Consider the following 15,315-nt stretch of genomic DNA (forward strand, 5'->3'; position numbering starts at 1 on the left):
TGCAACTTTAATGAAGCTAGTTGTGTCATAATATCATCTGAAAATGGTCAACATTATTAATTAAAAATACATAAGTACTTCAATTACTTCATCGTGTTGTTTTAGTATTAGTATATATTCTTTACTATATTAAATCGAATCCATTTTGCAATACATTTACAAACTATTACAACTAATGCTTAGTAGCAACTAATTCTATTACTACATGTCTTATTTTAATACCTTCATTCTCTTTGAAAGCCGCATATAGCACTCTAATTCGTCGTACAAGCAATACCGAAGATGATTAACGAGGCCCATGACAGTTGAGTCTTTTGAGTTGTTTCCAAGAAACCCAATACTATTGATTGGGTTCAAATTCAAAGGGCTCACTTGCAAATGGCTGAGTCAAACGTTTGACTGCCGAGTATCGAGTTACTTCTCATTTCATAAATAATATTCAACAAAGTTCGATATCGCTGTAATTTAATCGCTATTGAGCTAGATTTAGAAGTTAAATTCGCATTTTCAGCGACAGTACAGATGTAAGTATTATTTCTAATAGTAAGTGACTTATAATTATACTACAACACATGACGCATTTATAAGATAGTGTTTGTGTTTCATGATATAGTTAACGGACATTACAGACTTTGAAATGAGATAGTTTTGCGAGTAAATGGCTGATGCAGGATTTATTAAGACACCATCAACATTGAACAAATACGTTTAATTTGTAAGAATATAAAATACTGAATAACTAATTATTCTTCGAGTCTTACTTTATTCTAATCCTCGGCAGACGCTTCGACCACAACCCGTCCTCTCTTTGAGTCATACATAGGGTTCCTAAAAGCAGTACTAATTCCAGACCGCGTACTGATTACTGAGTCCCGCCGGGTAAGAGACACGATGCTATCTGTTCTCCGCTGATACCTTGAAAACATCCCAGGTCTTTCACCGAACGGTAATCTTATCTCAGGCAACTTATAATAATACGCATATATTGCACCAACCACAAGAGCTACAGCGAAAAACATTGAGACGAATATTTTCCCTCCCAGTCCATATTTGTATAAAGGCGTGCCGCTGATAACAGCTTCTTTAATACCCTGTACCCAATGTCTTTGCATTCGATGGTCCACGTCATTAACAACTTGAGCGCTTGTTCCAGTGTATTCACCTTTATCGACCACGACCAACTGAATTTTGTTTTTGATTTTTCCAATATGATATACTAAATCTTCTTTTCCGTATCCATCAATAACTGATTCGACAAGTTCCTTAAATGTCATTAGATCAAAACTTTGATCAACATCGAAGGAAATTACTCCTCCACATATCTTGCAACAGTGACCTATGGGTTGGATGGGATCAACGCAAGTCGGCACTGAACAAATTTTTGCACTACAATCGATTTTCATTACATTCACTTGGCATGGACAACCGCTTCGAGACTTACATTGCTTATTAGTAGTAAATATACCAGTTTCTTGGTACTGATTCAAGATAAATTGCTGAGATTGATCTCGTTGATGCAGTACATAATCACTGAACCTATTTGTGTCGTAGCTCACACCATTCATCTTAATATTCCGAACAACTTGCTGTTGATCTGGAAGCGAAATTGTAAATACGGACCCAGCAGGAAATTCCACGGTATCATCAAAACAAGGCACTCTTTCTGCATCTGGGGTAGCATCGTTGAATTTCGGTGAGCTCCACACATCTGGTTGTGCCCACGAAGATACGGAGTTCTCCAAGAAATAAATATTACCAGTATTTGTACAATTGTAATTCTCTGTTGGTCCAAATTGTAGTTCTCCGTTACCAATTACTAATTCACCATCTTGCGGTAACACAAAACCATTGATGTCTGTTTTCGTTTCAATACTAACAATACCACTGAGGCTTTCTGGAAAGACAACTGTTTGTCGTGGACACGGAAGTTTTCCATCTTTGAAATTGAGCTTTAGATTGAAATCAGTATTGGGTATCCATTTGACTTTAGCAGTTAATGAAACGGATATCAGACACAAAAATGCAACGAGTACAGAACACATAATTGCTAGTGTTGTAATTCAATGGATGCAGTGTAACAAATGGGCAATTGGAGGACAGATTGTAATTTGATACTAAATGATGTCTGGTCGTTTATCACTGTTGTTTATATCGATGACGCATGCTATCAATTTTGTGTAAAGTGGGTGGATGTCTAACCAATTAGAATTTGAGTTAAAACGTGATATATTGAGATTAAAGGTTAATTAAGAGTGTGCTGCGTGTTCAGGACAATTTTGTTTAAAATTAATAATTATTACTCATAAACCTGCTTAATGACGATATAGGTAAATAGAAAAGTACTTTTATCGCAAATAAGACTAAACATAAAGCCTAATTGATTATATTCAAAAAAATAAATGAAAATAAAATGAAGTGAAATGAAATGGCAACAAAAGGCAACGGCGATATAGTTCACAGGTAATTAACATATAGAAATATTATGAGCGGCTCTCCGTGAGCTAAATCATAATTGTTTGCGACTTAACCTAGATTTTCAATTTCATTATTTTATCTTATATCTTAAGCTTAATGAAATCTTCTTGAAACTTAAGTGAATTTTGATGTTTCCTTCCTCTTAATTGGACCTTTCAAATTTAGCTCTAATTTAAGTTGTTTAAAACAACGATGTTCCACAAAAATCTTTTTTGTAATAAAATAGAATATTTCTATCTGAAACTTTGTTAGAGTAAAAATTTATATCTAAAGTCTAAATATAATTAAACTTTTAATGCTAAATAACAAATTATAAGTATAAAATAATAGTTCTCTCGAAATTTTCACTTCAAATAACACAACCTCATAAAACAGAATAATTACATCATAATCCTTATCAATTACACGTAATCTGACATTAATAACTAAATTACGTAACACAAGTGCTATGAACAAAAGCTTATCCATAAGCCCTGTTATCGAATCCCGGATTACCAACGTCTTGAGCACGCTATAAAAGTCAGCGGGCATTCCTTGATACCTTATGATTTATGATTATATGTATAAGGTTAAGAACAAACCGTTAATGACTGGGGTGGAAATTTAATAAGACTGCATTGTGGAACGGCGCGTAGTTATGCAAATTTTATTGCAGACAGAACCTTTTGGAATGTACGGTTCTGTGTTCGGTTTTGAATCGCCACGAGTTACGGTATGCGTAGCTGAAAATCATACAGGTTTCTGACGATATCAAACTCACTTTGACATTTTTTTCTAAACAAACTTATTATTATGTTAGAAAAATACTAATTGTTGTCTTATAACACGCTGAGTTAAGCGAAAATCGAATAATTATCATGAAAATACTTCTCAAGAGGCGAACAAGCAAACATGGGCATTAAGTATAAAATATTGGACAACAATTCAATTGCAAGATCCTCAATACCCTTACACCATACTATCTGCAACAAGATTGAAAAAAAAACCTTTTTACTGTTTAACGCGTTTTATTCACAAAGTTTACTGTAGTTTATACACATAACACATACCAATTACCATCTGCAGCGATACAATACAAACCGTGTCACTGTATACCTTCACTCCATGTAACCAGCTGAAACGCACAATATGCTAGATGGGTAGATAATAAGTGTTCAGCTTACGGGGCTATGAAGCGGGGACGAAGGGTTCGAATTATTGGAGCCGCGGTTCGCCGCGTGTACCGTGATTTCAGACCTTTATTGAGGGGGATTTTTCAATGCTACGGTATGACAGCGCGTTTAAAGGAGGATCAAAATTTCATGCCATGAAAGAGCTGTAATGCCTCTTTTTTCATATGAATTTAAAAATGTGACAAAGACCGAAGAAACTCGGATTTGCTTCGCTTACATCAAATTGATTTTAAGTTTCAACATAGATTCTTTTGTCTTAAATATAATTTTTACCTGATCTGTAGAATATGTTTTAAAATGATATCATGCTTGTTCATGAATAGGCCACAAACAGAACATGTTCCTCATAATAGAATAATAACATAAGTTGGAACAAGAGTAATTCCTAAGCCGCACTGTAACACAACCCTTCGTTACTGCTATTCCATACTCTAAAACAACTACAAGCATTTTACGATGCGATGAAAATTGTATAAGCCCAGCAAGGATTGTAAAACGGCTGAATGTAGGCTGTTACATTGATATAACGCTGGCGAGGAGCCAACTCGGCCACCACTGAATTATTTCAACAGAAGCAACTGCAATACGACAAACTGGCTGCTGGGGAAACACGTCCTTATTTATTTGCGGATGCAAGTGCATTGCGGTGACTTTTGAATGGCAGCGACGCAAATTGGGCCACGCTACGGGGTAAATCAATTCGCCGTATAAAAATTGACGAGGATTCATTTATTCAGTTCTGTCTCTTTCACTTTCAACTTAGTTGAAAGAAAGAAAGAAAGACAGTAATATGTAGCTTAATTAGTGCGGCAGCAGCCATCGTTTATGATTAAATAGATATAATTTTGACAAATGTGTATAGGGCCAGAAGGTAGCTAGAAAATTAAAATATATAATCATCTAGGGCTATATGGGACTTATCGTAAAGAGTTATTACCACATTATAAACAAAATGTATCGTATAATTGCATTAAATACGTCCACCAGTTTCTAATAACGATTATAGTATTCATTTATAAACACAGTGTAACGAAATTACGTTATAAATTTTATATTCCCGCTAAAAGCTCCCACACTGGTGCTAGGTGCGAAATGTTTGTGTGTCATAAACATACACACTGTGTGTGTCGATATCGATATAACATATCTTTAAGCTTCTACTCGCTAATGGGATAAGAACAAATTAACAAGACGTAGGTAAATTACTTCTAATATTTTATTTTTTACTTTTATGTACATATTTATATGTTATCTGCAAGAAATATTGTACAAGCTGTAGATAAGATTTTCCGCAAGATCCTTATTGACTTAATTATAACATTATTAAAGCACATCTTATGAAATTAATTGTTTATTCAATTTAATATTAGACTATTGATGTTTTTAGTTTTTCTTAATTCAATGGATTCAAATAAAAAACCAAGCATTCGACACAATTTTACTACTTCACTATAATGTTATTTTAATCACTCATTGCTTTTTAAAATAAATGAAAAACTTTTGTATTTAACAAAAAAGACAATACTTATCTAAAAAACATTACAAAACAGTGATATTTGTTGCACAGTAGGTAAAACTACTCATAAAAAGTTAAATCCTTATCGTTAACTCTGTAATTGGCCATTGGGCTGGAATTAGAGCTTTTACTTTATTAGATAAATTGATTCGTTTATTAATGAAACCATTTCTATTGCTAAAAGGATTTTTATGAATAGACGTTATTAGAACTATAGTTCGATACCTATACATATAAATGTGATAATATAAATTAATTATCTTATATCACGATATATTATGTAGTTTAGCATTCTGTTTTTTTAATTAGATATCTAATAAACCTATTATTGATCTTTCTTTCTATACAGATGAAGAATGTTAAAGTTTTAAAGTTTTCATAAATTCTATTCAGGCATTCTCGAAGCTTGAACTAAAATACCGCCGTCCACATTTCAGTTAAGACCGATATTTATATTACACTAGATGATAATAGTAAACGTTACATATTATTAACAGTGCTCATTATTTTCCAGAAGAGGCTCCCAAGCACCGCTTCATTATTTCCCTCTAATAAGAGAAAACAAGATAAACAAGAAAACTAAATTGAGCGTACAGTAAAAAATACAGGGCGCAACTTAATCTCATCAAAACACGCCAAAGGAAGAATTTAATTTCCGCCCATAATGCTCGCAATACTTGATGGTCCTCGAAAAGAGTAAAGCGATTGAACGTATGAAAAAGCAATTAGAATAATGAACTTGAAGGACCTTCAAGTGTCGGGGGACGGGACCAGCGTAAGTGAATCATTTGATTTGTTCCATGTACGGGGTGGCGGGTCAGGTTACACTGGTCGCAGCCCCCACGCCTGACACTTTGGGCGCCAAGACCGCCGCGTGCCCAATCTCTGCAATACGTTCGAGTATTGTTATCAGAACACGTTTTTTCGACAGGTGTTTCACGCTTGAATACTATCGGCTCGAAAGGTAAACAGGGAAAGCGCCCGAGGTCTGTGTAATTCACTTACGAGGTTTTGCTCTTGTGTACGTTTCAATGGGTTCCAATCTTTGATAAGCCCTGAATTGTAGCGCTTGGAAATGTAATTTAAAAGTAGCTGCCAGTTAAAAGTTGGTGCCCGTTCGTTGAACACTTTTGTGGATTTCAGTTTGGTTTCTTAACGTTCATCCAGATAGTACGTAATGGAAAGGGGATTTATTGTATTTTTTAATCAGGTTCAGCACTTCGTAAAATCTTTTTTCCATCTGATTGGTAATTCTTAGTATGACTTCAAGACTATACAAACCACAGTTTTTTACCTATGTTTTTTATTCTATATTATTCAATGAAATTTCGAATACTAGGTACAGCCTTGGTACAGCAAATAAAGTCACAGGCAGAATATCTGAGTATTTGTTGGAAATCTTAATGCATTAAGTACCGTTCTTCTCTGAATATCATAAAATACTTTATTCTTTATAGTGGAAATAGTCTAACGCGACTTTACATATACTTAAAAACTTACTTAACGTACGAGAGCCTTATTAAAAATAAGTAAGTGCAATAGGCCAATATCTTTCTTCTAATATATAAAAATCAATGCCACTTTTCGTTGTAATTCCATAACTCGAGAACGGCTGAACCGATTTCGATAATTCTTTTTTTATTATATTCCTTGAAGTACGAGGATGGTTCTTATGTAGAGAAAACGTAAACATGTACCACGGGCGAAGCCGGGGCGGACCGCTAGTCTATCTATATCTCGAACTAATTGATCGGACCGTGCCCTCTCTGGACTCCGAGAAATCGCAACAAATCTTGACTTGAAATGAATTGAAAATTTCATACTAGCTCAATTAACTGGAGGATGCTTGAATGCAAACATTCCTTGCTTTCATTCAGATCGCCTTCCAGTTATCAGTAGCTATAACGAGGATTCTTTTGCTAATTGCTTGAATTCAATGAGTATTGATTGAATGTTGGTATTTCGAAGAAAATGATCTATGTGTAAATGAATAAATGCGAATATTGTTACTTTTCCTAATGTATGACAAAAAATACAGAGATGTAAGTTAAATTGTCTATAATAGCTTACGAGATTTAATTGATTCACTAGTGTGTTATTAAATCTCCAACAGAATTGATATTTATGAAATTTTTGGTGATGTTAATCAAACATAATATGATAACCATTCCAATATATTTTCTTGTAAAGCATACCATACCCGAAATTTTTAAGTAACAATTAAACAATACAACAACTAACATATCCTTCATCTAAAAACACTACAACCTACATCGAAACACCATAACCAACCGTTAATACGGACTTTACTAGCAACAACAGCACTCGACCATAATTACAAAATAGCGTACCATCACCTGCAAGACGCCCCAAATCTAATTAAGACCACAAACAAACAGGGGGCACTAGTGATGTGCTTCTTGCTCACTTTTGTAAGGAAAATCCTTTGTGAAACATAATACTTTACGACTAGGATGCTCGTAAAATCTGGATGTAAACGTTAAGTTTTTCATATCGCACTCATCTCTAAAATGTAAGAAGAACATCATATTACATCATGAGCTCTACCCTTAGTTAAACACGCTTCAAAGATATATTTTTACTTCCTATAAATTTATAAGATCGAGGAATTATTGTAATATATGTATATGTCAAATAATGTGTTAATTATCTACTAGTAGATTTATAAAATCATCTTCTTAATACATATAAATCTCGTGTCACAATGTTTGTCCTCAATGGACTCCTAAACCACTTAACCGATTATAATAAAATTCGCACACCGTGTGCAGTTCGATCCAACTTGAGAGATAGGATAGGTTTTATCCCGGAAATCCCTCGGGAACGGGAACTATGCGGGTTTTTCTTTGAAAACGCGGGCGAAGCCGCGGGCGGAAAGCTAGTTTCATTATATAATTTTTTTCTGCACGACAATTTAACGTCGTATTCCAAGGATTAACATCGACGTATGCTTTTTGAAATTGATAATTAAAACGCACAAGTTTACATTAGTATTTTAAAATGATAATAAACTGTTTCACTGTCCATTGTTATCTGTTATGCTAATACATATCTGAACTTGTTTGTCATCGACAGACGTCACTACATAATTTTTTATCTCTTCTCTAAACTCGATTACATCTACGTCTTCAAAACAAATTTCATCGAACCAGCACATCACTAAAGGGCCTAATCACGGTAAAACCCTTCAGTTAAGCAGCCAGGTCATAAATTGACTGAATGAATCTCAAAGGGAACGCGCTATTAGCATAAACACCCGCTTAGTAAGATAACGATACAATGTCTTTGGAAAACGCTGCAATACTTGAAAAACGAATTCGCAGTCAAACGTGTTTTGAATATAAATAGAATTTAAATGGAATAAACTTTTAACGGAATTTTTAAGCGTCTGTCTGTTTGAATTTAAAATCATCACTTGAATTGTAATTTTTCTATGTTTTTAACTTCATCATTCTAAGCATTTAATACTTAAGAAATATTTGTTAACAAATATACGGATAGTACATTTCTAAATTATTCCTGAAAGTTATAATATTGCAGTCTCTAATTATGAAAACGTAAATTAAGATAATATGTATTTATTAATGTAAAAGTATATTATGTTCAAATTACAAGTATGTATAACGAATATAAACTTTCTTGTTTTGTTATTTTATTAATACAGCAGCGAGTCCATTAATGTGACAAGAATTATAAGAGACATGTATGCAAGCTCACACTGTCCTCACATTTACAAAGCTTTGAACTATGCAACGCATACAAGAAAATCTTCCCAAGGACTTTTAAGCAGATTAAAGGCTTCTACGTCGTAAAAATCTGGTTTTCTTCGTATCATAAACTTGAACAAGAAACCCGAAGGTAAAACACCTTCATCACGCTGCCTCATTTGCCAACATATTTACACGCGACACCCATATTTTCATACTTAAAGATAAATGGGTTTATTTCAAAGTGAGCTTTATTGTGAGGGTGGTAAGTGTGGGTTTCGTGTGTGGTGTATTCGCGAAATTTGAGCACGCGTGTTACAAATGGGCGGTAGTAAGGAACGTTGAAAATAACCGTCGCTCTTGGGTAGTTTTTCATGAGAGCTTACTCGTAAACACCGAGCAGGGTAGGGTAAACGCAGGTATTAACGACCCCTCTAAGGCAATTTCAAAATCAACCATATTTTTTAAGTATACTGGTTCTTCTAAAGATTTATAATTTCATTTTATATGCTAGTGTTATGTATAAAAAATGTTTTTATTGAAGCAAATACATTCTAATAAAGGATTATCTTGTAAAAAATAATTTACAATGTGACTTAGTCGATTGTTGCTATTACCGACCCATAAAAACGGCTGTGAAGCTATTAACGATTTTTATGCAGCTATTCCCGATCGTATGTGAGAGGAAGCCTTTTTCCAGCAATGGAATGTATAGAAGCTAGTGATGATGATGATTACCGATCTTAATAAAATGAAATAAAAATGCAAATATATTCGTATTTTTTTATTGTAGTTATTTTTAATAAAACAAATGAGTACTTTTTAGGAATGAACTAAATAATTATAAACTTTTAAATTAATCAACATAATACTATTAATATATGTACATAATATATTAAATTAAGGATTTCAAACTCTAGGATATTTCGTTATGCTATTTGATTGATTGCTTCGGCGAATTGTGTTTTACTGAATACTTTTCGCCGCTTTCGTGGCTCCATATTTCTGGAAAAAAATATACCTAATTATATGTTTTATGTTAATTTAACCTAAAAAAAATATAATTTTTAATAGGCACCTATTATGTCATAAAAGTAATAAAAATATATTTGCACGCTCAATTACGAGCGGAATGTTTGAGGATCAATATTATCTGTATATACAAACATCTTTATTCTACATTCTGAAAATAAAGCAATTTGAATTTGAATTTGTAGATGAGAAACTAAACAATCTATATTCGATCGGTAATAGCTTCCTATAGTTGCTATTGCCGACCCACATGGGTCGGTATTAAAGTATGTAAGTATAAACCTAAATTGTATTACCGACCCATAAAAAAATGGTTATTTTAATTCATTTGACCATCAGACTATAAAATAGATTATAATTGATTAATATCATACAAAATATGAACAAATGCATATTGTTTAAACAAAAAAAAAACAATGATTTACTACTGTAACTATTCGATAGGGATCCTCGAAAATATCATAACTTTGTATAAATTGACAACGCTAAAAGACACAACACTAGACAAAAAAGTTTAGTCGCTAATAGATTTTTATGAAGACTCATAGCTTAGATTTAAACTGGTCCATAAAACCACTTGTGTTAGTGTGATATAATAACATAAAAGAAAATAAAACAAAAAGTTACGTTGCTGCCATTGCCGACTTACGGGTCGTTGATACCTGCCACGACTTAAACTGGTGAAGCTAACACCGTCCCATTTTAATTTTAAGTTTTATCGTTTCAAATTACTTTTTATTAATAAAATGTTGTAAGAAATGAAAAGTTGACACTTAAATGCATTGACATTTAGTAATATAAATTAAAGTATAGATGTCATTTGTTTGTAAATGTCTTAAAAAGATACTCACAGTACTTACCCGAAGGAACAACGGAACAGTACGACACGTCCTGCTTCCACGCTACCCCGCAGTAACTTACGCATTTTAACTCTTTTTTGCTCAGTTACTCACTCTAACGTTAAAGTATACGATGCTCAATTAATACATTCGTGTATAACTTTGCCTACCTATAGCTAGAATAGTTCTGGAAACGTTTAAATTTCGAATTACTTTTATAGGTCGGTAATACCTTCAGATTTTCGATGGGTCGTTGATAGCTGCGTTTACCTTATTCGAGGATCGTTTATAGCCAAGAGTTTACAAGTTTGTTAAGAATTTAATGAAACTATTTCGTTTTTTGGGATCGCAAATAAAGTGTGTTGAATGTCAAGGTCCATTTTATTGGTATCGGTTTACGACACGAATTTGAAGTTTATGGCTATTTGATACGAACACGATACGAAGATAAAGGATACCCGAGCGGCGCCCATACTGTTTTATGGAAACTATACATTAGGAATTAGGACGAAAATTTAATTCGACGCATTTGAATAGAAACGTTTTAGGGATAATTTTATAATATAACAAAAGGATAGTTCACCAACCTTATATGTAAGGAGCAATACATTTTCTCATTTATAATATAATCCAATACATAGAATATTTAAATGAAATGTTATATAATACTGCAACTGAATGATGTAATACGCAGTCTATGCAGTAATTGAAATTATTTGGACGTATAATTACAACTATTCCCAGGAATTGCTTGCAGTCGCTTGATGGTGCGAATTACAGCTTTGCATACGAAAGTAGCTAGATGCAGGGGTTAAAAACAATTTCTAATGTGTACTAAAATATTTTAACCAAAAACAATTATGACAGCTTTCTACCAAGTCTATACACAATATAAATAATTGTTACGATACTCATAAAATCGTGCTCTGACGTTACAAGTTACAACTTTTGGATCACCCATGCGCTAAAAGTTTGCACTTAAAAATTTCCAATTGGACAATAACAACAATTATATAAGAAAAACAATAATATTCAATATAAGACATGTTTCCTGTTTTTAGCATTCGAAATTTAAAAATGAGAGCGATACCACTTGGATACCACAGGTTCACAAAACAGAACACAAATAAACATATTGATCTCATATGAACGTCAGCAGGGTTAGAAAAATATATGAATAAGCATATTTTCCTGAGAACATATCACTGTTCACTAACCCTGACTAAAAGCAGTGATGTCTAGAATTCACATTGGACGTGGATAGAGCGCGGACATTAGTAAAATTCAGCAGTTAGAGGCGAAAATAGCTTGCAAAAAGCCGGTGTAACGCGTTCACTTTATATTCGGGAGCTATTTTTTGATATGGGAATCTGGTTCTTATAAAATAATTTTCAGTTTTGAAAGTGCTGACTATGGTTTGCTATGGTTACGTCTTAATAAGTTTGTTGAGAAAACAATTAACGGTTATTAAAGGTTGAATTTAACTTTTAATTTAACTCTAATTTTTAACCGAAATTCCCAATAGGATAGCTCTCAATTCGTAGCATATATATTTTTATCATGATGTTTTTATTATTACATTCATCTTTTATTATTTATTACATTGTAAATATTTGTATGAAAACGACCCCTTTGGACTCTTTATACCCACTTTAAACGAACAGATTTAATTCAAACTTTGTATTTTACTTTAGATCGTTGTCAAAGCAGTAATTTGATGTGTTTGTTTTATTATTTGAAAGCATGTTTTTTATATTATTATTATGTTAACTATATTTATTATCAATTAGCTTAAGACTTGTGCCTTCACTGACACATTTTTTTAATTTTTGCTATTTAAAAAACTATAAAATTCACAATTCGCAGTCATTACGTAAAATTCACAACAAAAGTAGGCATCCTTTCCATAAGGGCATACACACAGCTACACTATAGCCTCGCTACGTCACAGATATGTCACGTAGTGACGTCATTAGTCACTGCTACTCGACCACGCAAGCAATCGCTCTGCTGAAGGACTCACTTAGCGTTTCTTTTAAGGTTTTTTTTGAGGCTTGTAGTCTTTATAAGTTTCATATACATTGTTTTCGATTTGTGTAAGAAAAGTTTGAGCCTATAATGATAAAAGAAGTGTTTGGATATCACACATCGATATTATAATCATAAATCTTACCCATATTACCAACCCATAAATAGGTGCAATGAATAAATAAAAATTATGATATCTACTGCCATCACAAGCATGACTCAAGCGTCGCAACATGAGCTCAAAAGAAAAATAACTCTTCGCATCCTTAACGATTTCCAAAAGCGACAATAATCCGAAGACAATGCTTTCACGGTGCGATCAATAATGGACTTTATTACATCTGTGTATGATTAGTTTTAAGTTTTCACGGTTTAATCGGATTTCATTCGGTATTTCCAATTAAGAGTACGGCCATCTTATCAGATGGATCTCTCGTCACGCAAGGATGTTGGGTGGGCCGGTGGTTATAAAGACGTATATTTATTGACGTTTTCAGTATACTTATAGTTCTAAAGAAATGGTGTTCGTGGAAAATCTTCATTAGATATCAATTAGGAATGAACAGAACATTGCTTTGAAAGAAGCCTCTTTAATGAAGTTAAATCTTATTGAATTGGTTGTTTCATTTAAAATATTAATAAGAGCAAGGATACATTCATAATTTATCTTTTGCTTCTTTTTTAGTCGCATGATAATATGTGCCTCTGACAAATCAAACAATCACACAGACAAGGATATTAAATTCAATAATAATTTCTGAAATGCAAGGCAACTCATCTGAAAAGTAATCCACTGCTCAACAAATGATACACCTACTAAAGCGCTAGTCCATTAAATCTAAAGAAACTGAAGTAGGTATAAGTAGAAGTTTGTTCTAATTCAATCTATTTGCAGATACCTACTTCAGTATATATCTCACAGTCCAATGGGACCGAAAATCCGACATGTCCGGAGAAAAAATCACTCTCAAGAGCGACAGCTCTACGTCACGAAGCAGAGGGGTTCCTACTCCACCCACTTCCTTTTTCCATGATACTATTGAGAATTTCTTCCGAATATAGACATGACTATTATACAGGAAACGAAAAAGGTATCTTTAACGTATTCAATTTAACTATTTTTAATACTATAAACATCTTATCGCTCATATTTTATATGGAACACAGAATTTGTTCAATTAAGGTACCTACCTATTTTTACTGTTGGTAAAAATATGTTAATCACGTTTGGTTTTTAACACATATATTATCTAGGCAGATGGACTGCCCGTGACCTGTTACGAAACTCTCCTGTTTAAAATCCGTTGTAAAAACTTACAAACTTACATTTCTATTGCCAACATCGGTTGATTATATTTTATTCATAATAAATTGGTAAAGTTTCGTAGCGTCGGTGTCAAAACAAGTGTTGGTCGGAACGCCCAGGGCCAGGATTTGTATCTCAAAGAATTTCCTTGTAAAACATCTTGTACTTTGTTTTTTCGGAATAAATTTACATCTCTATAATATAAGGGTCCTTATAGCGAGCCCGCGAAGTCCATTTATGAACGCTGTTACATTTTTTGAAGCTGGCTGGAAATATTTATCTAAATTGCAAAGACGGATTCTTCTTAAGGTTGTCTTAGAACTTATAACCATTATAGTGTTATCTCTGCTAGGCGTTGTCGTATGAAATTAATTAATCTGCTGCACAAAAATTTCACCGCATTTAAGTGTCTTTTCTATTGCTATAAAACGGTAAGTACCAAATGGTGATAGAATGCTCATAAGTCATAGACCATTATTAATATTACGAATTTAAGAGACACTTCTATATACAAAATACTGCTAGAGACATAAAATCCATACCTTATCATGCAATACGTTAAGTCATCCTTTTACATAGATTATTATCATCATCCCTGCGCAAGATGTCTGCAATAACAATCTCTCTTAATAATTTTAGATATCATCGTAAACACAAGCAACGCAAAAGCTTATTAAAAGTTTGTTATAGAAATGAGGTAAACCATCACTTTTAGCAACTAACTAGTAAACTTAGTGTATTAGGGTGATTTGATAGCCAAAGTTTTGCTGAACAATTCTTAGGACATTTGTATACGAATATATTTTCTATGAAGCTACGAGAAGCCTTTTACCGGTATTTGAATATTTGTGAGGCATAAATGCCTGAATGTCATGGATTAGTATTTAATTAACCTAATCATTATCTTCCTACACTGTTAAAAACTGATAACGTTTCTCAGTTTCTAGAGGGAAATTTTCATTTATTACTTAACTTAAATTAAATAGATATATGATGAAAAGAATTGAGTTTATGACAAAGAAATTAGCTTTTTTTTCCTATCAAATGTATAAAACATATTAGTTCTAATTGTATAATAACTTTACTATTGTACCACTTTCAATACGATTGTTATCAATTCAAGAAACCATTAACAATTCTTACCTTTACCCCAAACTTACGTCACGATACATCATTAGGCATTCAAAATGTCGTGCTTCGAGCAAAAACCGTTCGTGTA

At 33.1% G+C, this 15,315-nt stretch overlaps 1 protein-coding gene across 1 annotated transcript; it reads right to left on the bottom strand.

Moving 5' to 3' along the window:
- Positions 1–690: 690 nt before the first annotated feature.
- LOC123692496 (protein amnionless) lies at positions 691–2,080 on the bottom strand. Its single transcript, XM_045637252.1, has one exon. The coding sequence runs from the start codon at positions 2,040–2,042 to the stop codon at positions 768–770; it is 1,275 nt and encodes a 424-aa protein (XP_045493208.1). The 5' UTR covers positions 2,043–2,080; the 3' UTR covers positions 691–767.
- Positions 2,081–15,315: the final 13,235 nt, after the last annotated feature.

Source organism: Colias croceus, chromosome 6 (assembly GCF_905220415.1).
Source record: "Colias croceus chromosome 6, ilColCroc2.1".
NCBI lineage: Eukaryota > Metazoa > Arthropoda > Insecta > Lepidoptera > Pieridae > Colias > Colias croceus.